At 46.1% G+C, this 27,776-nt stretch overlaps 1 protein-coding gene across 2 annotated transcripts in view; it reads right to left on the bottom strand.

Annotated features, from left to right (window-relative positions):
- The window catches only part of LOC121289964 (solute carrier family 2, facilitated glucose transporter member 5-like), a 97,260-nt gene that overhangs the window by 10,983 nt on the left and 58,501 nt on the right, over positions 1-27,776 (bottom strand). For both annotated transcript variants that reach the window (XM_041209981.1, XM_041209982.1), the window contains exons 4-8: positions 16,840-16,964; positions 11,338-11,483; positions 4,476-4,608; positions 3,205-3,398; positions 2,164-2,274 (exon numbers count right to left, since the gene is read on the bottom strand). In XM_041209981.1, the coding sequence (XP_041065915.1) occupies positions 2,164-2,274; positions 3,205-3,398; positions 4,476-4,608; positions 11,338-11,483; positions 16,840-16,964 (709 nt within the window). The remainder of the gene's footprint in view (positions 1-2,163; positions 2,275-3,204; positions 3,399-4,475; positions 4,609-11,337; positions 11,484-16,839; positions 16,965-27,776) is intronic.

Below are 27,776 nucleotides of genomic sequence, written 5' to 3'. Positions count from 1 at the left end.
ACAGAGAGTGACAGAGAGAGAGAAAGAGAGAGATGGGCAGAGAGGAGGAGAGAGACAGAATGGACTGATAGGGAGAGACACAGAGAAAGGGATTCCAAGGGAGAGGGACAGGGACAGACATAGAGAAAGAGGGCCAGAGAGTGACAGAGAGAGATAAGGGACAGAGGAGAAAAGAGACAGAAATGGACAGAAAGAGATAGAAAGAGGGAAAGAATAGGTCAAAGAGAGAGAGGAGAGTGAGAGTGAGGCCAAGACATGGGAGAAAGAGAAGAGGGAGGACATTAAAAAAGAGAGCAAGAATGCAAGAGAAATGCAGTGAGTGAAAAGAGAGACAAGTGAGGTAGAAAAAGCAGAAAATGGTGAAATAGAGAGAGGAAGACATGGAAAAGAGAAAAATAGGCGAAATAGAGGGAGAAAAGAGAGAATAAGAGTGAATTGGGTAAAGGTCCAGAAGGCTAATCCAATCTCATGACTCACAGCTCTGATTTATTGCTTTCAGATAGTGACCAGTGCTGCCTTAACTTAATCTGAAATGGATGCTTAAAGACTGAAAGAAACTTTGGGAATTGTTCTGTGGGTTGAGTCACCAATTGGCATCTTTAAGAATCTCCAAACCAGGTAACTGAGGATTTCACCCTTCTCTGACACCTTCTCCAGCCCCACAACATCCACCAACACCACCATTTTAATTTTCTTATCATCGCGATCAAATCCTTCCATGGCCTCTCCATATCTCTGAAATCTCCTCCTGTCTCTCCGAGATTTCTGTGCTCCTCTAATTTGGATATCTTGTCCATCCCCCACTTCCATTGTTTCAACATTGGCAACCTGGGCCCTAAACCCTGGGATTCCCTCCCTAAATCTCTCCCCTGCTCTTTCCTCCCTGAAGACCCTCTTTAGAATCTCCCTCTCTCATCAAGCTTATGGTCAGCTGTTCTCATTTCTCATAAGAGCAAAAGCACAGGAAACAGGAGCAGGAAACAGAAAGTGGTGGAAATACTCAGCAGGTCTGGCAGCATCTGTGTAGGCAGGGAGACAGACTTAACATTTCATGTCAATGGTCTACTGTCAGACCTTTTCTAATAAGAGGTCACTGACCTGAAACACTGGCCTGGATTTTACCTCACAGACGTGTTCCTTTTAAGGTTGTGAAATCTGGAAATTCAGGTTCCCTAAATCTTTTCTGTAGATTTTCCTCCCACAAACGGAGAGAGTGAAAGGATAGAGACTGGTCAGATGGGACATCTGAGAGCATCAGGCTGCAGCCATGCTGGACTGACAGCAAGTTGATTCTGTAGGGCATGGGAGAGATTATGGAGGTAATCACAATGGGGAAGTGGCGGGGGGTGAGGACGGAGTTGATCCTTGTTCCTCGGTGAGGGGGGTGGGTATATGATTATGGAGGTCCGATTACAGGAGCGAGGAGAGTGTGATTTTGATTGTGGGGGTGTTTGATACTGGCTGGTGGAAGCAGATGGTGGCTGAGGGAGTGTCCGATGCGGGTGGGGCAATGTGGTGGTGGGAATTTACAGGGTGGTGTGAGTCTGGGGGAAACACTTCTGCCCATCTTGGCCCACAAGAAGTGCTGTAAAAGCACTCACCTCATGGACTCAGCCCTCCTCACCTCCCTATGCCTGATGGTTTTCCCAAAGTCAGTGAAAAATAGAATCACTGTTAAAATGAGTCTGCGTCGCCTCATTAAAATAGTTAAATGACAAAATTGCCTTCAATGAGCTGGTTGGTCACCTACCCCTTGGCCCACCTCTGTTGAAACCAAAAGTGGGTGGGTTTGAGGTAGGTTGAGTTCCTGTTTCACATATTTTCTGCTTTTCGACTTCCCACCTGAACCAAATCCACCCACAAAATTCCCCATTTGACTCTGGCCGGAACTTTCCAGCCTCTCACATCAGCGGGGTTTTGCGGTCCCGCCAATGTGAACGGAGATTTCAATGGGCTCGACGGCCTCGCCACAGGACGGGGTGGGGGGGCTGGAAAATTCCGGCCTCTGTTTTTCTTCATAGATGCTGTCTGACCTGCTGAGAAGTTCCAGCATTTTCTATTTTTATTTTGGATTTCAGGCATCTGCAGGAATTTGTTTTTACATGAGTGTCTCCGTTTCTAGCTTGGTCTACTCAGGGGAGTAGAAAATAAGCTGTAACTTACCCCAATCAGTCCAGCGACAACCTCAATGGCCCCAGTTCCCACTGTGTTGTACTGGATATATGGCTTAGGAATCCCAGAATTTTCAAATATCCTGTTTGTGTAGAACCAGATCTGAAAGACAAATAAACCTGCTTGTAACTCAAATTGATCATAAAGTACAATGTTGAAGATACACTTCACTGGGGCTTCTCAGTCTGATGTATTCTTAACCAGATAACTTGTGATCAAACTCATCATAAGTTAGAGTTAGTTATACCTCAGTGGGCAACAGTCCTGTCTCTGAGTCAGGTGGTGTGGATTCAAGACCCACTCCAAAGACTAGAGCTCAAAATCCAGGTATTTCCAGTACGGTACTGAAGGAGTGCTGCACTGTCGGAGGGTCGATATTGAGGGAGTGCTGCACTGTCGGAGGGTTGGTATTGAGGGAGTGCTGCACTGTCAGAGGGTCAGTATTGAGGGAGTGCTGCACTGTCAGAGGGTCAGTACTGAGGGAGTGCTGCACTGTCGGAGGGTCGGTATTGAGGGAGTGCTGCACTGTCAGGGGGTCAGTACTGAGGGAGTGCTGCAATGTCAGAGGGTCAGGACTGAGAGAGTGCTATGCTGTTGGAGGGTCAGGACTGTGGGAGCACTGCACTGTCAGAGATGTCGTCTTTTGAATGAGATGTTAAACTGAGGCTTCATCTGCCCTCTCAGGTGGATGTAAATAATCCCATGACACTATGCTGAAGAATAGGAGTGTTGTCCCTGGTGTCCTGGTGAATATTTATACTTCAATCAATGTCACTAAAGCAGATTATTTGGTCTTTAACACACTGCTGTTTGTGGGATCTTGCTGTGCACAAATGGGCTGCATTGTTTCCTGCACTACAACAGTGACTGTATTTCAGAAAGCACTTCATTGGATATAAAGTGCTTTGGGGCACTGAGGACACTAGAGGCGCTATACAAATGCAAGTATTTCTTTCCTTTAGCCTCTCCTCGATCATCAAACCCAATTTCCGGCCCCCCCCCCGCCACCACCTACTTTCCACTCTCACTCACCGCGTCTATGCCTGAAAGCTGCATCCCAATGTTGATCACAATGATAGACATGAGCTGCCATCGGACTGAGCGATCAGCTACCAGCTGGAAAACTGAGATGGTTTCCAAAGAGGCCAAGGACCTCTGCTCTTCCTGCATCTCCTCAATCTCTGCTTGTATGTTGCTGCTGTACTTGTTCCGGTACCACGTCAGCGCTGAGAGGGAGAATGGCAAGGAATGGAGTGACAGATCATGTGCTCGTTCAACATATCCGCTGACTCTGTCCCCTGGACCCAGAATGGGTCCTTTCTCAACTCTCTGTGGCCAATTAGACTTTCCCACTGCCTGAAGAGTTTGTGTCCGCAGTTTATTGAAGACACTGGCGCAATGACACCCCAATACCACCCTTGTCCACTTCACCTCTGACCTCTATATGGCCCTGCTTCAACTCAATGAGGGGCAGATGGGAAAGTGGAGTTAAGGCTGCAACCAGATCAGCCATGATATTATTGAATGGCTCGATGGGTTGATTGGCCTGGTCCTGCTCCTAATTCTGTTGACCCTCAGCAGATGGCTGTGTCATTCTTGAGCTGTGTCAGTGAGAGTGGAGGCTCTTGTTTCTCTCTTGCTCACCAGCAAAAGGCCGCAGGGAAATTCTGTTGAATGACTGGAGGGGAGGGGAAGACAGAGAGAGAGAAAAAAAGGGTATTCAACAGTTCACTCCACGGGTGCGTGAAACCGACTACCCGGTTGATCACTGCCTGGCGAGGCAAGATTAAAATCCAGGCTCCAGTTTTGGCTGCTTCTGGGTACGATCCAGCACTGACCTGGGTCCACTGTCTGGCTGCCAAATCTCACCAACACTAGAGGGATGGAGGGGTTATTAAACTGTGGATGAAACATTCATAGACAGAGCACCCTTACTACAAAAAACTCCACCTCTGAGTGAAGCCCCATACAGTCGCATAGCCAGCAATCATGGAACTCCCTTGGGTCAAATATTCTAAATTTCTTTCTACTTTTAACCCCCAGTGACAGTGCCAAGTGTTCTTGTCACAGTGAGAGTGGTGAGGAGTCCAGTTCTGGAATGTATATATGCAGCCATTTTTAACCAACGTTTTACCTACTTTTATTCATCAACACACCACGCCATCTCCTGCTGCTGCCTCCCGCTCCACTCCTGTCCATTTCAAACCCTCCCTCTGCCCTCCCTTCCTCTCCCCTCCACCCCATCTTCCCTCCCACTCACCTTCCCCCCAATACCTCCTTGCCTCCCTCCCACAGGTACACACCTCGCACTGTGGCAGTGATGTCCTCTTTCTGAATCAGCAGGTAGCGAGGACTTTCTGGGAACCAGGGCAGAAACAGCAGTTCAACCAGTGCCGGAACTATGACCAGAGACAGCAAGAAAGGCCACTCCTTCTCCTGTACTCAAAGAAAAAGGCATGGGGTGGGTGGTGTGGAGAAAGAGAAAGGGAGGGAGATGGAGAAAGAGACAGACAGAGATAGAGAAGGAGAGACAGAGAGAAAGAGAGAGAGGGAGGGAGGGAGACAGAGGGAGGGAGAGAAAGGCAAAGGAGAGGGAGAGATGGAGAGGGAGACACAGAGAGAGAGAGATAGAGAAAGAGAAAGAGAAGGAGAAATAGAGAGAGAGGGACAGACAGAAAGAGAAGGGAGTGAGAGAGGGAGAGATAGGGAGGGAAAAAGAAGAAAACAGACAAAATAAAAAGGGACAGATGTCGACGTAGATTTGTAAATAGCAATGGAGACACACCTGCCTAGAAACTAGCTCATCGGCCTATTAATCATCAATCTGTTAGGCCCTAATATAGGCTGACACACCTGGGGTGGATACACTAAGGGCGAGTATACTGTATTGAGTACACCAACAGCAGTACGCCAGTGCTGAGTACACTAAAGCAGGTACACTGGAGCGGGTCCGCCAGATTGGGTACACCAGGGATGAATACACCGGTGCAGGTACAATGGAGTGGGTACACTGGAGCAGGTACAATGGAGCAGGTACACCTGGTGTAGGTACACCAAGGACATGTACACTGCAGCAGGCACACTGGGGGTGTGTATATGGGCTGTGTAAACTGGGTGCTGGTAAATGGGAGGAGGGGCTGAACACAGAGGGAGCAATACTAGGGTTGAGTACATTGGGGCAGGTACAACAGAGTGGCTGTACTGGGACAGGGTGGGCAGGTAGACAGGGTGTAGACAGGGAAAGATTAGAGTATGAAAGAAAGCTAGCTGAAAATATAAAGATGCATAGTAATAGTTTCTATCAATACTTAAATAAGAAAAGAGTTAACAAAGTGAGCATTGGTCCTATAGAAAGTGAGTCTGGGGAATTAATAGTAAAAAGTAAGGAGATGGCAGGTGAACTGAACAGGAATTTTGCATCAGTTTTCACTATAGAAGATACAAGCAACTTACAGCCTCAGAAGGAGCTGTAAATCAGGAAATGGAAGGGAGGGAGGAACTCAGGAAAATTACAATCACCAGAGAAACGGTATTGAGTAAGTTGATGTAGCTACGGGCTGACAATTTCCAGGCCGAGATGCACTTCATCCTAGGGTCTTGAAAGAGGTGGCCAGTGAGATAATTGATGCATTGATTTTAATTTTCCAAAACTCCCTAGATTCAGAGAAGGTCCCTGTAGATTGGAAGGTAGCAAATGCAACTCCATTATTCAAAAAAGGAGGGAGACAGAAAACGGAAAACTACAAGCCAGTTAGCTTAACATCTGTCATAGGGAAAATGTTAGAAGCTATTATTAAATGTGTTGTAGTAGGGCACTTAGAAAAGTTTAAGACAATCAGGCAGAGTCAACATGGTTCTGTGAAAGGGAAATCATGTTTAACCAATTTATTGGAATTCTTTGAAGGAGTCGCATGCACTGTGAATAAAGGGGAACCGGTGGATGTGCTGTAGTTAGATTTCCAGAAGGCATTTGATAAAGTGCCACATCAAAGGTTATTGCAGAAAGTAAAAGCTCATGGTGTCAAGGGTAACATGTTAGTATGGATAGAAAATTGGCTAGCTAACAGGAAACAGTGAGTAGGCATAAATGGGTCTTTTTCTGGTTGGCGGGGGGTAATGAGTGATGTGCCACAGGGATCAGTGCTGGTGCCTCAACTTATTACAATTTATGTAAAAGACTTGGATGAAGGGACAGAAGGGAAGGTTACTAAATTTGCTGACAAGACAAAATTAGGTAGGAAAGCAAGTTGTGAAGAGGACATAAGGAGACTACAATGTGACATAGATAGGTTAAGTGAGTGGGCAAAGATCTGGCAAATGGTGTATAATGTGGGAAAATGTGAAATTGTCCATTTTGGTAGGAAGAATAAAAAAGAAGCTTATTATCTAACTGGTGAGAGATTGCAGAGTTCTGAGATTCAGAGGGATCTGGGTGTCGGAGTGCATGGCTCACAAAAGGCTAGTATGTAGGTACAGCAAGTAATTAGGAATGCTAATAGAATGTTATTGTTTATAGCAAGGGGAATTGAATACAAAAGTAGGGAGGTTATGCTTCAGTTGTACAGGGCACTGGTGAGACCACATCTGGAGTGTTGTGCACTGTATTGGTCACCTTATTTAAGGAAAGATGTAAATGCTTTAGAAGCAGCTCAGAGAAGGTTTACTAGGCTAATACCAGGAATTGTCGGGTTGTCTTATGAGGAAAGATTGGGCAGGTTTGGCTTGTATCCACTGGAGTTTAGAAGAGTAAGAGGCGACTTGATTGGAACATATACAATCCTGAGGCATCTTGACAGGGTGAATGTGGAGAGAATATTTCCTTTTGTGGGAGAATCTAGAACTAGGGGTCACTGTTTAAGAATAAGGGGTCGCTCATTTAAGACAGAGATAAGGACAAATTTTTTCTCTCAGAGGGTCATGAGTCTTTGGAACTCTCTTCCTCGAAAGGTGGTGGAAGCAGAGTCTTTGAATATTTTTAAAGCGGAGTGAGATAGATTCTTGATTAACAAGGGGCTGAAAGGGGCTAGTTGGGAAATTACAATCAAGTCACCCATGATCTTATTGAATGGCGGAGCAGGCTTGAAGGGCCGGGTGGCCGATTCCTGCTCCTAGTTCGTATGTTTGTATATTTGTGTAACTGGGGTATGTGTCCTTGCGTAGGTATACTAGGGGCAGTGGACCTGCCACATATATGGGGTGTGTGTATACTGGCTGCAGCTTCATCTTGGACCCTAGACCACAGGCAATGTACGCCAGGTTCCTGTGCTCTCCTATATACGCTGCTTCAGTGGGAAGCATTCTTGCCTTTGAGTCAGTGGAAATTATTTCCTCCCATCGGTGGGGGGAGTTATGCAGGGGCAGGTGGGGGCGGGGGCAGGCGCGGACCTGATCGGCGCCCTCGATCGGGTCTGCTCCACCATTTCATGTGGGCGGGCCAATTAAGGCCCACCCAGTGTGACGTGTGCCCGGAAGTGCTGTGTGCTCCCTGTGCGGGCACTGGGGGGGTTTCCCTGATTCAGGGCCTGTGCTCTTTTGCGCATGCGCGCGACAGAGTGCAGAAATCTCCCTGAGGTCCACCAACAAAGGTGCCTCAGGGCGATTAGTTTAAGTTTTAAAATTTTAAATAAAGAAAAGAAAAAATGTTAAGACATGTTCCCTCATGTGACAGTGTCACTTAAGCTGTGACATGTCAATGAAATTTTATAAAAATTTTTATTCAACTTACAAGCATTTCATGAAACCTCATCCCACCTTAAGGTTGGACGGGCAGCTCAGTTTATTAGTTTAATTAGTTTGTAAACGGTCTTAATAGGCCTTTGACAGTTCGGCGGGTGTGCAGCTGACTTGGCTGCGCGCTTGCCGAACTGTAAATCTAAATGATGCGCAGTGATGTCAGGATGCACACCCAATGTCACCCCGCGTCATTTTGCGCCTCGGCGAGTGGGCCCCGCCCCCCCATCGTCGAGTCAAAAATTCTGGCCAGTAAGTTGTGGGCTCAAATCCAGTTTCGGAGAGTTAGGTACAAAACCTAAGTAGACACTTCCAGTACTGAGGGAGTGCTGCACTGTCAGAGGGTCAACACTGAGGGAGTGCTGCACTGTCAGAGGGTCAGTACTGAGGGAGTGCTGCACCATCAGAGGGTCAGTACTGAGGGAGTGCTGCACTGTCAGAGGGTCAGTGCTGAGGGAGTGCTGCACTGTCAGGGTCAGTACTGAGGGAATGCTGCACCGTCAGACGGTCAGTACTGAGGGAGTGTTGCACTGTCAGAGGGTCAGTACTGAGGGAGCGCTGCACAGATGGAGGGTCAGTACTGAGGGAGTGCTGCACAGATGGAGGGTCAGTACTGAGGGAGTGCTGCACAGATGGAGGGTCAGTACTGAGGGAGTGCTGCACTGTCAGAGAGTCAGTACTGAGGCAGTGCTGCACTGTCGGAGGATCAGTACTGAGGGAGTGCTGCACTGTTGGACAGTCAGTACTGAGGGAGTGCTGCACTGTCAGAGGGTCAGCACTGAGGGAGTGCTGCACTGTCAGAGGGTCAGTACTGAGGGAGTGCTGCACTGTCGGAGGGTCAGTACTGAGGCAGTGCTGCACTGTCGGAAGGTCAGTACTGAGGGAGTGCTGCACTGTCAGAGGGTCAGTATTGAAGGAGTACTGCACTGTCGGAGGGTCAGTGGGAGCAGTGAATGCAATAGACCAAACAAAGATCTACTGCATTTGTTGCTCCCAATGCGGTTTCCTCTACATTGGAGAGACCAAACGCAGACTGGTGACCGCTTTGCGGAACGCCTTCGGTCTGTCCGCAAGCATAACCCAGACCTTCCTGTTGCTTGCCATTTCAATACTCCACCCTGCTCTCATGCCCACATGTCTGTCCTTGGCCTGCTGCAATGTTTCAGTGAAGCTCAACGCAAACTGGAGGAACAGCACCTCATCTTCCGATTAGGCACTTTACAGCCTTCCGGACTTAACATTGAGTTCAACAATTTTAAATCATGAACTCTCCTCCATCCCCACCCCTTTTTAATTCGCTTTTTACAAATATTTATTTTTTAATTTTTATATATATATAATTTTTTCCCATCTATTTTTATTATTTTTAAAATGTATTTCCATTCATTGTTTTATTCCAACCTTTTAGTCTATTTCGATCTATTTTCCTGCACTGTCCCCTCCCCTCACCCCCACTTGTGCACCTGTCACTTGCTCATCCTGCTTTCTACTCTGAATGTTACCATTAGCACCTTTTGTAGCCAGTATCACCACCATCAACACCCCTTTGACCTATTGTTTATGACATCTTTTTCAATCTCTCCTTTGCTTCCACCTATCTCTGGCCTTCTATCCAGCTTCACCTGTCCAACCCTCCTTAAACAGTATATATTTCATCATATTTTTACTTCTCTTTAGTTCTGAAGAAGAGTCATCTGGACTCGAAACGTTAACTCTGTCTTTCTCTCCACAGATATTGTCAGACCCGCTGAGTTTTCCCAGTTTTTGTTTTTGTTTCAGATTTCCAGCATCCGCAGTATTTTGCTTTCATTTGAGGGAGCACTGCTTTGTTGGAGGGTCAGTACTGAGGGAGTGCTGCATTGTCAGAGGGTCAGTACTGAGGGAGCGCTGCACTGTCGGAGGGTCAGCACTGAGGGAGCACTGTACTGTCGGAGGGTCAGTACAGAGGGATTGCTGCACTGTCGGAGGGTCACTACTGAGGGAACGCTGCACTGTCGGAGGGTGAGTACAGAGGGAGCACTGCTCTGTCGGAGGGTCAGTACTGAGGGAATGCCGCACTGTCAGAAGGTCAGTGCTGAGGGAGCGCCGCACTATTAGGCCTGCCTGTGCTCTCACATGGATGTAAACATGCATGAGCATTATTTTGATGAAGTGGAAGGGGGAGTTCTCCCTGGTGTCATAGGTCAATACTTTTCCCTTAATCAACATCATGAGAACAAATTATCTGGTCATTATCACATTGCTGTTTGTGAGAGCTTGCTGTGCACAAATTGGCTGCCGTGTTTCCCAAATTACAAGAGTGACTACACTTCAAAAGTACTTCATTGGCTGTGAAGCTGTGGGATGTTCTGAGGATGCAAAAGACGTTATAGAAATGCAAGAACTTACTTGTTACTATTCAATGTAACAGTCCCATAATCTCAGACATGTTCCCATGTACCTACACAACAGCTTGGATGTAAAACTTCCCAAGCTCTTCACAGAAGTGTTATCCAACATAAAGTGGCAATGAGCCGCATAAGGGGATATTAGGTCAGATGGCCACGAGCTGTGTTTAGGAGGTAGGTTTTAAGAAATGTCTTGAAGGAGGAAAGTGTGGTAGAGAGGCGGAGAGGTGTTGGGAGGGAATTCCAGAGCTTTGGTCTAGGAAACTGAAGTCACGGCCACCAATGGTTGAGTGATGAGAATTGAAATGCTCAAGAGGTCAGAATTAGAGGAACACAGTTATCTCGGAGGGTTGTGGGGCTGGAGGAGATTACAGAAATAGGGAGAGGGGAGGAGGGAGGCCATGGAGGGATTTGAAAACATAGATTTGAATTGTACATGGAGGCATTGTTTAACTAGGAACCAATGAAGGTCAGTAAGGGGACTCAGTGCGAGTTAGGACCTGGGCAGCAGGATTTCCGATGACTTCAGGTTTACAGAGTGTATAGAATGTGGGAGACCAACCAGCAGTGAGCTGGAACAGTCGAGTCTGGGGGTAACAAAGGTGTGAATGAGGGTTTCAGCAGTAGATGAGCTGAGACAGGGACAGAACATGACAATGTGATGGAAGTGGACATGGGAGTATGTGTGAGATTGGGGCTTCAGGATGGCATAAATATTTGTTCAGAAACTCACCTCTGGGTGAAATACAACACCAAGGTTATGAACAGACTTGATCAGAATCAGACAGCTGCCAGGGAGAGAGATGGAGTCTGATTTGTGTAAAGGTGAAATCCAGCTCTTGGCCAGATTGGAACCATGGGGAGCAGTGTTCAATGGAGATGTCCTCAAGCTTGATTCAGAACAGCTGTCAGAGGCAAACCGATTCAAAGCAATCAGCATGGATGTGGATTGGCCGGAATGCGGTGTTTACTGTGAGTTTCTGAATGAACGGTGGTGGGGGGAGGGCAGACAAGGTGACCAGTTGAACTCAGGGTCATTGGCGCTTACCTTCCCCATCAACTCCCTAAGTCCCAGCACTTGAGCTGCAAACACTCCCAGACAGATGAAGATGGTGGGGATTAAGCCCAGGAATCCTCGCAGGTTCTTTGGGGCAATTTCCCCCAGATACATCGGGACAACACTGAGTGAAATACCTGGAGGCAGAAAGAATTGGATTAAGGTGCTGACAGAAGCTGGCATTGGAATTAACGTCACGGCCTTCGAGATCTGTTCATTTGTTGTTTTCTCTCCTCATCTCTATCCTGCTTCCTTTCTAATTATTCCTCTATCTCTCTATCTTTCTTTTATAGTTTTGGTTATTAGGTTTGCTTTGTCCTGTGAACGCTAGCTGCACTCTCGATATTAACACATTAGTCGGTGCTTGAAACAATATAAGCAGAGAGCGCAATTAACTGAACAAACACTGGTGGTTTACTGGAACTAAGAACAGAGCACTAACACCATGTGAGCTTCTTCAATCACCTCCAGCTCCAGACTTAGTGACCCAACAAGCCCGCGCTGTATAGCGATTGGTCAATACAGTCCAATAGTCAACTAACTGCATTCTTTTAAAGGTACATAGTACTTCACTTTACTACATTCCTCCCCCTTTACTTGAAAGTACAATTGACAAGCTTCATAACATCCCAGTTATTTACATGAACAACTATTTACAAATCATGTCTCTCAAGAGGCTTCCTTGGACGTGTCGAGCGTCGTAATTCAATGGCCTCGGATGGTGTTTCCGAGACCCCCTTCTCAGGGGTCAACTGTCCACAAGCTCATCGGTGGAGTGGGCAAGTTTGTGTCTTCAACCCTCTCGGGTCCCACAAACCCCACCGGTACTTCCAAATCGTGTGACATTTCTTCCACGTGCAGTGCAAACTTAAATGCAAATGATGACGGCATTCCTTCTTGTGGGACTGTCTCTAGTCTCCGGAGATGATCCATGTGTCGTCTAATTATTCGGCCATTTACCAATACATTATAGGAGAGAGGTCCTGTCACGGCACTCACTTCGCCTAATAGCCAATTGAGCCCATCTCCAAAGCTCTTTGCAAGAACTGTCTCTCCCTCCATGAAATTTCTTTCATAATTATGGCCATCATGTCTGGCCTTCTGGGCCTCTTGGTTTCTCTCCACTTCCACTCTAAATTCATAAAAGCTAGATGGGTGTGGAGACGTCTCTTCATTAATAATTCAGCAGGGGCTACATGGGTGGTCGTGTGTGGCATTATCCAGTATGCGAACAGGAACCATGACAATCTGGTGCTGATGGAATCCCCGTCCAGCTTTTTCATCCCAGACTTAAAAGTTTGGACTGTCCGCTCAGCCAAACCATTAGAGGAGGGGTGGTAAGGCAAGGTTTTGAAATGAGTTATTCCGTTGAGGGCTGTAAACCCGTGGAACTCCCCGCTGGTAAATGCAGTCCCATTGTCTGACACGAGCACCTCTGGTAACTCGTGCACTGCAAAACTCTGTTGCAAATGGTCTATGGTGGCAGCAGACGTGGGTGACCAAACTTCGTAGACATCCATCCACTTGGAGTGGGCGTCTATTAGTAAAAGGAACATCGTGCCCAAGAAGGTAGTTGACATGGAGGTGCACTCATGATGGCCCCTGCCATTCCCAGGAATGCAATGGGGCTAAGGGGTGGGGGGTGGGGTAGCTTTTGCACCTGCTGGCATTGAGGACAGCTTTTGACTAGGGTTTTGATGTCTGCATCCATCCCTGGCCACCACAAGTAGCTGCGCACGAGCATTTTCATCCTACTAATGCCAGGGTGAGCACAATGTAATTCGGCCAGTAATAGCCTCCGTCCTCTCGGGGGCCACAATAACCCTTGATCCCCAGGGCAATATGCCATCCTGGCAGGTGAGCTCATATCTGCGACTGAAATAGGGCTTCATCTCACCTGACTTTGTCTCTCCTGATTATCCGTTCAAGACCTGCTCCCGGGCGTGAGATAAAAGTGGATCTCGGCTTGTCCACTCATGGATTTGTTTGGCCTGGAGAGGCGAGGAATCCAAAAAATGTAGTACTAAGACAGGTTCCTGGGGAAATTGAACCTTCACTTTGTTATCGGGCATGGGGAGGCGGCTCAGCACATCATGTGTGATCTGGCTTCCCGATCAGTGAATAAAAGTGTATTCGTAAGCAGCCAATATCAGTGCCCACCTCTGGATGTGAGCGGATGCGATGGGAGGTATCGACTTATCCTCTCCAAATAATCCCAAAAGCTTGTGGTTGGATATAATGTGAAAATGGCAACCGTGGAGATATTGATGGAATTTCTGAACACCAAACACAACAGACAAACCCTCCTGCTCAATTTGAGAATATCGTCGCTCTGCAGCACTGAGCACGTGAGCTGTATAACCAGTGGGTCATTCGGAGCCATCCGCCATCTCATGTGCAAGTACAGCCCCTGTTCCATAAGGGGATGCATCACAAGTTTAAATCAATTCTTTGTTTGGGTCAAAGTGGACCAGTAGGGTCGATGATCTTAACAATTGTTCTGCCTGCAGAAACGCATCCTGGTGTGGAGCTTGCTAAATCCATTTATGGTTTTTCTTACACAATGTGTATAGTGGAGCCAGTACGGTTGATAGATTTGGGACAAGTCGCCCATAGTAGTTTACCGTGCCTAAGAAGGCCTTTAGTAGTGTTTCTTGGTGCAGGTGCCTCGCGAATAGCCTTGACCTTTTCTTCCACGGGATGCAGGCCCTGCGTGTCGTCCTTATGGCCCAAGTAAACTCCCTCTATGGCTTGGAAAAGACATTTTTCTCGCTTCAAGCATACCCCCACTTGTGAGAAGCGTTTCAGCACCTCCTCCAAATTAGCTAAGTGTTCTTCGTCAGTTCATCCAGTGACTAAGGAAGACATCATCCAGATAAATAATGACATGGTGCAGTCCCTGAAGCAGATTTTTCATGGTACTCTGGAAAATAGCATACGCCGATGAGACCCCCAAAGGGTATTCGAGTATATTGATACAATCCTCGATGTCATAGAATCATAGAGGTCTACAGCACAGAAAAAGGCCCTTCGGCCCATCGAATCTGCACTAGTCAAAGAAGTGTCTAACTATTCTAATCCCATTTTCCTGCACTAGGCCTATAGCCTTGTATACCATGGCATCACAAGCACCCATCCAAATACTTCTTGATGGTCACGAATTCCCTACAGCCTTCTTCCAACTCTACCTGCTGGCAGGTGTGGCTCATGTCAAGTTTTGAATGTGTGATGCCCCCTGCCAATTTTGAATATAATTTGTCAATCTTCCATATTGGGTGCCTATCAAGTTTGGCCGCTATGTTTACAGTTAATTTATAGTCACTCCATAAGCAAACACTTTGGTCTGGCTTCAGTACAGGTACTGTGGGTGCCACCCACTTGGAAAATTGCACCGGTTGTAAGATATCCAACTTTTCCAGCCTGTTTATCTCAGTCTTGACCTTGTCCCATAGAGCATAAGGGACTGGTCTGGCTCTGATAAATCTGGGGGTTGTGTTAGGGTTTACGAGGATTTTGGCTTGTAGCCCACGAATCCTTCTGAGCTCGTCACTGAAAATGGAAGTGTACTTTTGTAACAATTCCTGTAAGTTTCTTGTTCTGATTTGAAAAATCTCAGCCCACTGCAATTTAATCTTTTTGAGTCAGTTGTGATCAATTAAACTGGGGCCCACCCCAGCTACTACTATAAGGGGTAAATTTGCAGACTGATCCAGGACTTGACATGTTACTTTCAATCTTATTTCTTCACCCATATATGTTTTTAATTTAGTGTCCAATTCTTCCAAACTTAAAGGAAGGACTCCCTTATTCAAGTGTCTGAACGTATGTTCTCCTATATTAGACATTGATGCCCCAGTATCGATCTTCATTTTTGTTGGTTGTTCATTGACTCTAATGACTGCCTGGATTGGCTCAGTTCTACCCACTTTCAGGTTGTATAATGAATAGATGTCAGATTTTGCTTCCTCTGGTTCTTCAATGAGGCAGATAAATGATTTCTACCTTTGTTTTTAAAATGGTTTCTCAGCCTATCTTTACAGTGCCGCATTATGTGACCATTGTGGTGGCAGAAAGAGCATTTGATACTTCTGAACTGTCGATTGCCTGCAAGCTGCCTGTATGCATTTCTCTCAATGTCGTGGGTTTTCAATGTAGTACTGTTGTTCTTCAATGGTCTGTACATAGTGGATGTTCCCCACCTTCCTGCGAGGTCCGATGTTTTCATACCTTTTGTTACCAGCCCTTCCCGCCCTACAAGATGGATGGCACCTATTTTGTGTATCTTTTCTTGCCTCAGAGTCTCTAACAGCCTCTCCATGGCTGTTGCCAATTCTAATGTTTTACTGAAGTCTAGATTAGTTTCAGGTAGCAATCGCTTTTGAATAGCATTGTCCCCGATTCTGCATATCAATCGGTCCCTCAACATGTCATTAATTGAAGTTCCAAACTCACAATATTCCCTTAATTCCTTTAAAGCAGCTACGTAGCCAGCGCTTGTCTCTCCTGGAAGCCTGTTCCTGGAATTGAATTTAAAATGCTGCATAGTGACTGAGGGCTTTGGCTTCAGGTGGTTGTTTACCATGTTTACTAACTTGTTGAATGTCTTCATATCGGGGGTGTTAGGTGACGTGAGGCTGTGGATCAGACCATATGTTTTTCTCATGCATGTGGATGAAAGAATTGCCCTCTTCTTGTCCTCCCCCGCGGTAAAGAAAAATGCTAGGCGTTCAACATACTGAGACCAGTCATTGGAAATGGGGTCAAATAGTTCAAGATGCCCAAACTGCAGCATACTCGATGACTAAGGAGACTGCGCTTTCAAACAGCTTCAAGGTAGTGGTGAAGTAACGTAGCTGGCCCACCTCGGCTTTCTTGATTGCCGTCAATTGATCCGGTTTATTCTCATTGCCAGTTTTATGTTTGTAGTTATCAGGTTTGCTTTGTCTGGAGAACACTAGCTGCGCCCTTGATATTAGCACATCAGCTGGTGCTTGAAACAAAATAGGCAGAGAGGCCGTTTAACTGAACTAACACTGGTGGTTTATTGAAACTAAGAACAGAGCACTAACACCATGTGAGCTTCTTCAGTCACCATCAGCTCCAGACTTACAGTTACCCAAGAAGCCTACGCTGTATCGTGACTGGTCAATACAGTCATATGGTCAATTAACTACATTCTCTTAAAAGGTACATAGCACTTCACTTTACCACACCTTCTCTCTATTTAACCCGTCTCTGTCTTTGTCCTTCTTTCTCCGTATGTCTGTCTCTAAAAATCTATCTGTGCCTCTCTCCATCCTTCTCTCTTGCTATCTGTTTATCTGTCTCACACTCCTGTAATCTGTCTCTCTAATTATGTTCCCTTGTACCTTACTCTATCTCTCTCCCTTACTCATCCCTTCTTCTCTCCCTGCCCCACTCTAGAACTATCTCCTTGAACTGTTACTCCCAAACCAGTGATGAGAGAGTGAGCTGCAGAATCTCATCGTGTACCTGAGTGGATCCCAGTCATGAAGCGTCCCAGGATGACCATTTCTGGAGAGCGCAGCACTTTGCTGAATCCCATCAGCAGTCCAGCTAGTATCATCAGGAGCGTGCTGTACACCAGGGTCCCCTTCCTGTTAATCAATGGGAGAGATGGTCAGTGGGAGACGTGGTCTTACTCACCAGCAAAAGATCGAACCCTCACACAATTCCCAGAACAGCTAGTCCATCTGCTTCCCTTAGCAAATCTTCCGTTCTCTGAATCGTTAGAGACCAGATGTAACCCGCAAGATGCCCAACAGAACCCCTCAGAATTCCCAATGCACTGACTCCATGGGAATTAACTGGGAAGTCTGAACTTCTGATAGGCAATCCCATGGCCCCATGGGGTCCTCTGAAAATGTCTCCAATACTCAGTTAGAGTCGAAGACTATGAACGGTTCTGACTTGCTTGGAAAGCTACCCAGGGAATGTTAGAAAAATCCTAGCCTAACTCCTGGGTAACCACACAATTAGCCCCCAGTCGCTCAAACTGACCCACCCTCCCACCCCCCCACTGCTGACTCCCTAATTAATCCCTGACTCCCCTCCTGAATCCGCGGCTCACCCCCGCCCGGCCTGACTTGCCCCCCCACCAACTCCGCACCCGGACTTGACTTGCTCCCCACCACCCGACTCCCCACCCCAATTGGGCCTGACTAATCCCCACCACCCAACTTCCCTCCTGCCCCACCTCCCCACCCCACTCATCTCAGCCACCCTACCCACTTGCCAACTTAGCTCACCCACCTACCCACTTTCACACCTACAATTCACCCACTCGCTCACACTTTCATTCATATACACTGGGACATTTAAACACTTAACAGAGTATGGCAGCTAGTGCAGTAAAAAGGGACCATGGCTTGTCCTCCTCCCAATGACCCAGCACTATGAGGAAGCAGTACGCTCTGCATATCTGAAGAAGCTGGGATCGGAAAACCAGGCCAGACATGCAGAGCTCCATCGTGGTGTAGAAAAGTAAAGGCAGAGTAATAATACTGAGAGGAGATGATGGTGTAGTGCTATTATCACTGGGCTAGTAATCTAGAGTAATGCTCTGGGGACCTGGGTTTGAAACCCACCATGGCAAATGGTGGAATTTGAATTCAATAAAAACTTGGCCTCAAAAGCCTAATGATGGCCATTGTTAATTGTTGTAAAAACCTATCTGGTTCACTCATGCCCTCTAGGGAAGGAAATCTGTTGTCCTTACCTGGTCTGGCCAACACATGACTTCAGCCCCACAGCAAAGTGGTTGACTCTTAAGTGCCCTCTGAACAAGGCAATTAGGGAGTGATGGGAAATACATGCTGGCCTAGTCAGTGATACCCACAATCACATGAATGAATAAAAAAAAATGTACATCTGGAAGATTGAGGCTAATTTAATTTAATTTTATTTTAACCTCAGGGAGATAAAGCTCCAGGAGTCTTTGATTCCCCCAGCTGATTCACTCTAACTGTTTGCCTCATACTGGGGCTTAGGAACATAGAAATCACAGAATGGTTACAACATGGAAAGAATCAATTCAGCACATTGTGTCTGTGCTGGCTCCCTAGGTGGAGGCGATGATGTAGTGGTATTGTCGCTGGACTAGTAATCCAAAGGCCTAGGGTCATAAACCGGGACCTGGGCTCAAATGCCACCATGCCAAATGGTGGAATTTGAATTCAATAAAAATCTGGACTTAAAAGTCTAATGATGACCATGAAACTATTGTCGATAGTTGTTAAAAACCCATCTTGTTCACAAAAATCCTAAGGGAATCTGTTGTCTGTACCTGGTCTGGTCTGGCCCACATGTGGATCTTAAATGCCCTTTGAAATGGCCTAGCAAACTACTCAGTTGTAATAAACCACTACAAAGTCACAAAAAAGGAATGAAACGGGAAGGATCACCTGGCATCGGCCTAGGCACCAGAAATGACAACGGCAATCGCAAACGGCAACCTTATGAACATCTGGGGGCTAGTGCCAAAACTGGGGAGCTGTCATACAGACTAATGAAGCGACAGCCTGACATAGCCATCCTCATGGAATCATACCTTACAATGTCCCAGACTTCACCATCACCATCCCTGGGTATGTCCTGCCCCACCGGCAGGACAGACTCAGTCAAAGGTGGCAGCACAGTGGTATACAGTTGGGAGGGAGTTGCCCTGGGAGTCTCATGGCATGAGGTCAAGCCTGAGCAAGGAGATCTCCTGCTGATTACCACATACCGCCCTCCCTCAGCTGATGAATCAGTGCTTCTCCATGTTGAACACCACTTGGAGGAAGCACTGAGGGTGGCAAGGGCACAGAATATACTCTGGGTGGGGGACTTCAATGTCCATCACCAAGTGTGGTTCGGTAGCACCACTACTGACAGAGCTGACCAAGTCCGAAAGGACATCGCTGCTAGACTGGGTCTGCAGCAGGTGGTAGGGGAAAAACATACTTGACCTCATCCTCACCAACCTGCCTGCCGCAGATGCATCTGTTCATGACAGTATCAGTAGGAGTGATCACCGCACAGTCATTGTGGAAATGAAGTCCCGCCTTCACATTGAGGATACCCTCCATCGTGTTGTGTGGCATTACCACCATGACAAATGGGATAATTTTGAACAGATCCAGCAATTCAAGACTGGACACCCATGAGGCGCTGTAGGTCACCAATAGCAGCAGAATTGTACTCAAACACAATCTGTAACCTCATGGCCTGGCGTATCCCCCAATCTACCATAACCATCAAGATAGGGGATCAGCCCTGGTTCAATGAAGAGTGCAGGAGGGTATCCCAGGAGCAGCACCAGGCATACCTAAAAATGAGGTGTCAACCTGGTGAAGCTTTAACACAGGACAACTTGCCTGTCAAACAGCATAAGCAGCAAGTGATCCCACAACCAACGGATCAGATCAAAGTTCTGCAGTCCTGCCACAACCATGCATGAATGGTGGTGGACAGTTAAACAACTCACTGGAGGAAGATACTCCACAAATATCCCCAACCTCAATGATGGGGAAGCCCAGCATATCAATGCAAAAGATAAGGCTGAAGCATTTGCAACAATCTTCTGCCAGAAGTGTTGAGTGGATGATCCATCTCGGCCTCCTCCGGAGGTCCCCAGCATCACAGATGCCTGTCTTCAGCTAATTCGATTAACTCCACATGATATCAAGAAACGGCTGAAGGCACTGGATACCACAATGGCTATGGGCCTTGACAATATTCTGGCAATAGTACTGAAGATTTGTGCTCCAGAACTTGCCAGGCAAATTGTCAAGCTGTTCCAGTACAGCTACAACATTGCATCTACCTGGCTATGTGGAAAATTGCCCAGGTATGTGCAGTACACAAAAAGCAGGACAAATCCAACCAGGCCAATTACCGCTCCATCAGTCTACTCTCCATCATCAGTAAAGTAATGGAAGGGGTCATCAACAGTGCTATCTAGCGGCACTTGCTTAGCAATAACCTGCTCAATGATGCCCAGCTCCTGACCTTATTACAGCCTTGGTTCAAACATGGACAAAAGAGCTGAATCCTGGAGGTGAGGTGAGAGTGACTGCCGTTGACATCAAGGCCGCATTTGACCGAATGTGGCATCAAGGAGTCAGAGCAAAACTGGAGTCAATAGGAATCAGGGGTAAAACTCTCCGCTGGTTGGAGTCAAAGGAAGATGGTTGTGGTTGTTGGAGGTCAGTCATCTCAGTTCCAGGACATCACTGCAGGAGTTCCCAGGGTAGTATCCTCAGCCCAACCATCTTCAGCTGCTTCATCAATGACCTTCCTTCCATCATAGGGTCAGAAGTGGGGTGTTCACTGATGATTGCACAATGTTCAGCGCCATTCATGATTCCTCGGATGCTGAAGCAGTTCATGTCCAAATGCAGCAAGACCTGGCCAATATCCAGGCTTGGGCTGACAAATGACAAGTATCATTTGCACCACACAAACGTTAGGCAATGACCATCTCCAACAAGGGAGAATCCAACCATCGCCCCTTGGTGTTTAATGGCATTATCATTACTGAATCCCCCACTATCCACAACCTGTGGGTTACCGTTGACCACAAACTGAACGGACTAGTCATATAAATACTGTGGTCACGAGCAGGTCAGAGGCTAGGAATCGTGCGATGAGTAACTCACCTCCTTACTCCCCAAAGCCTGTCCACCATTTACAAGGCTTGAGTCAGGAGTGTGATCAAATACTCTCCACTTGCTTGGATGAATGTAGCTCCAATAACACCCAAGAAGCTGGACACCGTCCAGGACAAAGCAGCCCACTTGATTGGTGCTACATCCACCCCCTCCAGCACCGATGCACAGTAGCAGCACTGTGTACCATCTACAAGATGCACTGCAGGAATTCACTAAGGTTCCTCCGACAGCACCTTCCAAATCCACAACCACAACCATCTAAAAGGACGAGGGAAGCAAATATATAGGAATACCACCAACTGGAAGTTCCCCTCCAAGTCACTCATCATCCTGACTTGGAAATATATTGCTGTTCCTTCATTATCACTGGGTCTAAGTCATAGAACTCCCTCCCTAACAGCACTGTGGGTGTACCCACACCACATGGACTGCAGAGGTTCAAGGAGGCAGCTCACCACCACCTTCTCAAGGGCAACTAGCAATGGGCAATAAATGCTGGCCCAGCCAGCAAAGCCCACATCCAGTGAATGAATTAAAAAAACTTGCCTAGACCCACTCTCCGCCTTTTCTCTATCAACTTGCAAATATTTTCTCTTCAGATAATTATCAAATTTTCTTTTGAAAGGAACAGGAGGAGACTATTCAGCCCTTTGAGTCTGTTCTGTTGTTCAATCAAATGACGGATGATTTGTTGTGTATTGCATTAAAACTAACACATGCTCAGCTGCAGGCAGCCATTGAACTAAATTTATTTACACCTCCCCAACAGAGAGGGCAGCAAAGAGGGCACTATAAAAAAATACTCATTTCTTGCAATATATTACACTCCCTCCCCACTTAAAAAAACTTATACATTAAAATATAAAATGATACATGTGCATAATTTCCCAGAATACAATGTGACTAAGCTAATGTCAACAATACATGAAAATTAACAGGTTGCATACTTGTTTTTACTGTAATCAAAACTAAAACATATATGACCGAGATTACCAGGGTAATTTACACGTAAAAAACTTGTTTTTCCTTAACATGAATATGTCTTTACCAAAAATATCATTTGACAAGAAATAATGAAAAGAGCAGATTTTTTCTTCTTCCTTCCTACATAGTCACAATTAACCTATCTGGCTTCTTTCCCGTTCTGTCTGGGTATCTCCTCCTATTTCCATTAGTTTGACTCTGCTCACTCAACATCTCTGATTGTGTCAAACCCGAGCTTTGACTTTGACTACCAACTCCACTTTATGGTTGGGGCTGTGACATTGATTGATTTGCCTTAATGAAAGACCCTGGTTCACACTGCTCTACCGGTGGATTCTGTAATACCAGCAAGCTTTCAGTTTCTTTCTGATGTTCAGTTTCTTGCTGACTTTCACTTTGTGCTGCAGGAGGCTTCTCATGCTCTTCCTTTGTCAGATTTCCTCTTTCAAGCAAATGATCTACGTGACACGGATGGATTCTCTCTCCAATTTTCATTTGATATGTGAATGTATCTAGACTCTTTACAACAACTCTGGTCACATACTTCTCCTTATCACCTCGATTGTTTTTTACCATGACCTTCTGACCAAGCCTCCTCTTCATCTAATCTTGCTTTTCTCTTTGTTATTGATGTCAGGCTTAAGCAAACCAAACCTTGTCCTAGGAGTGTGTTTAAACACTGACTCGTAAGGTGAGCAATGTATTGTACACCTTGGGGTTATTCCTCAAGAGAATAGAAAATTGTCCAGCCTGTGTCAAAGAGAAACATGGAAATTACTGCCTGGCTTGTCACCCAGCAAATACTTCCACAAAGACCTCTTTGCAATCTGGACACTTCTTTCTGCAGCACCATTCGATGTTGGGTGATATGTCAGCATTAGAGTGTGTTTGACTCCATCCTTACTCAGAAATATTTCAAACTCTTCTCATGTAAACTGTGGACCAGTATCTGACACCAACATTCTGGCAACAGATAAATTGCAAACCAACTTCTCAAAACCTCAATAGTTTTGGCACTTGCAGTATTGGGCACGGACTCAACATTTATCCACTTGCTATTGCTGTTGACCAAAACAAGGTACTCTTTCCTTTCCACTTCAAAGAAATCAACACATGCTTACTCCCATGGTTTTCTTCTCTTTGACTATAGAATGAATGGAACCTTGGTTGGGTCATTTCTCATTCTGAGACACACCACAATTTTTCACCAGTTCCTTTTTTTTCATGCGTTCATGGGATGTGGGCATCACTGGCTAGGCCAGCATTTATTGCCCTTGTTCAGAGGGCATTTAAGAGTCAACCACCTTGATGTGGTCCTGGAGTCACATGTGGGCCAGATCAGGTAAAGGCAGCAGATTTCATTCCCTAAAGGACATTAATGAACCAGATGGGTTTTTACAACAATCAGCAAAGGTTTCATGGCCATCATTAGACTTTTAAATTTACTTTTTTTTTTAAATTCCAGATTTTTATTGAATTTAAATTCCACCACCTGAAGTGGCAGGATTTGAACCTGTGCTACCAGACGATTACGCTGTGTTTTTGGTTTACCAGGCCCACAAGTATACCACTACACCATCACTTCCCCTATTATCCTAACCTAACTTTGGTTATCAAAAATATCCTCTTGCTATTGCTTTCATAGCCACTATTTATGTGTTCACTTTTTGAAGTTCCTCAATCTTCCTCTAAACCTTTGTGGAATAATGACTCTTAAACACCATAGGAGACAGACTTGATCTACACTCAGTTCATTTCTGTTTTTTTTTAATCCATCCATGGGATGTGGGCTTGCCTAACCCTAGTTGCCCTTGAGAAGGTGGTGGTGAGCTGCCATCTTGAACCACTGCAGTCCATGTGATGTAGGTACACCCACAGTGCTGTTAGGAAGGGAGTTCCAGGATTTAGGTCCAGCAACAGTGAAGGAACGGCGATATATTTCCAAGTCAGGAATGTGAATGCCTTGGAGGGGAACTTCCAGGTGGTGGTGTTCCCCAGCTATCTGCTGCCCTTGTTCTTCTAGATGGTAGTGGCCATGGGTTTGGAAGGTGTTGTCGAAAGAGCCTTGGTGAGTTCCTACAGTGCATCTTTTAGATGGTACACACTGCTGCCACTGTGCATCGGCGGTGGAGGGAGTGGATGTTTGTGGATGTGGTGCAAATCAAGTGGGCTGCTTTGTCCTGGATGGTGTCAACACTTCTTGAGTGTTGTGGGAGCTGCACTCATCCAGGCAAGTGGAGAGTATTCCATCACATTCCTGACTTGTGCATTGTAGATGGTGGACAGGTTTTGTGGAGTCAGGGGGTGAGTTACTTTTTGTAAACACTCGTGAACCAAACATTTCTGCAATTTTAAAAAATTCTTTCATGGGATCTGGGTATCACTGGCTAGGCCGCATTTTTATTGCCCATCCTTAATTGCCCTTGAGAAGGTGGTGGTCACCGCCTTTTTGAACCACTGCAGTCCATATGGTGCAGGTACATCCACTATGCTTTTAGAAAGGGAGTTCCAGGATTTTGATCCAGTGACAGTGAAGGAACAGCGATATATTTCCAAGTCAGGATGGTGAGTGACTTGGAGGGGAACTTCCAGGTGATTGTGCTCCCCTGCATCCACTGCCCTTGTCCTCTAGGTGGCAGAAGTCACAAGTTTGAAAGGTGCTGTCTAAGGAGCCTTGGTAAATTGCTGCTTTCCATCTTGTAGGTGGTACACACTGCTGCCACTACTGCATGTCAATGGTGGAGGGAGTGGATGTTGAAGGTGATGGATGGGCTGCCAATCAAGCGGGCTGCTTTGTCCTGGATGGTAACAATCTTCTTAAGTGTTATTGTAGCTGCACTCATCCAGGCAAGTGCAGAGTATTCCAACACACGTCCGACATGTGCCTTGTTGATGGTGGACAGGCTTTGGGGAATCAGGAGCTGAGTTATTCTCCACAGAATTCCCAGCCTCTGACCTGTCTTATAGCCTCAGTATTTGGGTGGTTGGATTTCCTCTTGTTGGAGACGGTCATTGCCTGGCACTTGTGTGGTGCAAAAGTTACTTACCACTTGTCAGCCCAAACCTGGATATTGTCCAGGCCTTGCTGCATTTGGACATGGACTGTTTCAGTATCTGAGGTGTCACAAATGCTGCTGAACATTGTGCAATCATCAGCGAACATCCCACTTCTGACCTTATGATGGAAGGAAGGTCATTGCTGAAGCAGCTGAAGATGGTAGGGCCTAGGACGCTACCCTGAGGAACTCCTACAATGACGTCCTGGGACTGAATTGATTGACCTTCAACAACCACAACCATCTTGTGCTAGGTATGGCTCCAACCAGCAGAGAGTTTCCCCCCGATTCCCACGGACTCCAGTTTTGCTAGGGCTCCTTGATGCCACACTCGGTCAAATGCTGCCTTGATGTTCAAGGGCAGTCACTCTCACCTCACCTCATAAGTTCAGCTCTTTTGTTCATGTTTGGACTAAGGCTATAATGAGGTCAGAAGCCGAGTGGTCCTGGTGGAACCCAAACTGAGCGTCAGTGAGCAGGTTACTTTTTTTTATATTCGTTCACAGCATGTGGGTGTCAATGACAAGGCCAGCATTTGTTGCCCATCCCTAATTGCCCTTGAACTGAGTGCCTCGCTCGGCCATTTCAGAGGGCAATTAAGAGTCAACCACATTGCTGTCGGTCTGGAGTCACATGTAGGCCATGCCGGGTAAAAAGGGCAGATTTTCTTCCCTGAAGGACATTGTAAACTAGGTGGGTTTTTACAACAATCAACAAAAGCTACCATGGTCACCTTTACTGAGACTAACTGCATATTCCAGGTTTTATTAATTGAATTTAAATTCCACCAGTTGCCCTGGTAGGATTCGAGCCCAATCCCCAGAGCTTTAGCCTGGGCCCCTGGATTACTAGTCCAGTGACATTACCACTATGCCACCACCTCCCCTCCTCATTGCTGAGTAAGTGCCTCTTGATAGCACTGTCATCAACCCCTTCCATCACTTTGCCAATGACCAAGAGTAGACTGATGGGGTGGTAATTGGCTGGGTTGAATTTGTCCTGTTTTTTGTGTACAGGGCATACCTGGGCAATTTTACACGTTGTTGAGTGGATGCCAGCATTGTAGCTCTACTGGAACAGCTTGGCTAAGGATGCCTAGTTCTGGAGCAAAAGTCTTCAGTCCTATTGCTGGAATATTGTCAGGCCCATAGCCTTTGCAGTATCCAGTGCCTTCAGCCATTTCTTGATATCACGTGGCGTGAATTTCTTATCACCATATTCTTTAGGCTAGCCATTCATGACAAGAATGAGCACTTTATTGGGCACTATGTCCTTGCGAATTTCTTCACTAATTTCTCTGGCAGACACTGGCATGTTATTTGTGAATGTAAAGTAATTCACCAGTAACTCAGTGGCTAGAAATGAATCAGTCTTCACGGGAAATCTCGAAAGAAAGTCGGCATTTGTATGAACTGCTGACTCACACTAATGGTTAATTCTATCATTTGGTCCTCTTTACTCAAAAAGCATTTTGTGCTCCCTTAGCGCTTCCTCAATGACAGGCATAGTCTTACTGATCCCTGCTGTCAACAACACAGCCCAGTTTAACTGCACTTTCTTAAGCCAATTTCTTCCCATCAGGGAAACTTTGTTCCCTTCTAGTGCTACAAATGGTAAGTAATAGGATGTATCATCATATTCCACAGTAACACTAACTTCACCAAACACTGGAGTACTGTTATTGGAATAAGTGGTCAGTTTTACACCAGTCTTTTGTAAAGGAATGTGACTTAGGGTCTTCTTGTACCCTCCTGCCGAGATAACAGACATTGCTGCGGCTGGATCAGGATTGAAAGTAAGTTATGAGACTCCAATTTTCATTTCTACTGCGGGCACTGGAATTATATCTTCATCCCTATTTCTTGCATCGTCCATGTGCTGTTTCTCTTGCTCTCTGACTGTGTACAACTCCTGATCAATAACATCAAGTTCTGTTTCTATATCTGTCATATGCACATTCAAGGATGTCCAGACTCCTGAACTAGCTTTAGATCTACCACAACCTTGCATCGCTGTGACCTGGGGAGCTTTACCACGACCTGGAGAATTACTGTTTCCTCTGCTGAATGTCGTCTGGATATGACTGACTTTTCCACTTTGATTGGAAATGGGAGCATTTAAATGGTTGGTTCCAACCATGGCCATGGAAATATCTAAATTTCTGACTCTGAGAGCGTGAACTTGGCTGTCGTGGCCTGGATCCTGCTGACATCCAGTGGACCTTCCCTGTTGGCTCAGAAAAAGAACTCCCTTGTAATTTGCAACTCTCTCTTTCTTCCACTTGCATGGCTGTGACCTCCTTGCCGGCTTCCTTCCATGTCACCTTATTATCTTTGCTTAAAAACTTGGCCTGGATTTTATTGCTCTTTAGACCCTCCTATGGATGTTTCTCTGAGGTCAATTTCTAAGCTTGCAGCACCCCCCCCCCACCACTCCACACACACACACACACACACACACACACACACACAGTGATGAGCGAGTTTCTTTAATTCGAAAATGTAATCTGCCAAAGTCTCACTTGACAACTGTTTCCTGCGATGGAATGCAATTCTCAGTGCAATCTCATTCTTAGTCATGCCATAATATATACTATGAAGGGAAGGTAAAGAATGGACTTTCGATGTACGACAATTAACACTTGGTTCAATGACCCTTAATCCCCTTACGCAACAAAAATCCATCAATCTCAGTTTTGAAATTTTCAATTGACCCC

Source organism: Carcharodon carcharias, chromosome 17 (assembly GCF_017639515.1).
Source record: "Carcharodon carcharias isolate sCarCar2 chromosome 17, sCarCar2.pri, whole genome shotgun sequence".
Taxonomy (NCBI): domain Eukaryota; kingdom Metazoa; phylum Chordata; class Chondrichthyes; order Lamniformes; family Lamnidae; genus Carcharodon; species Carcharodon carcharias.
The sequence above is the reverse complement of the archived record's forward strand: the minus strand, read 5'-3'. Positions and strand labels throughout refer to the sequence as shown.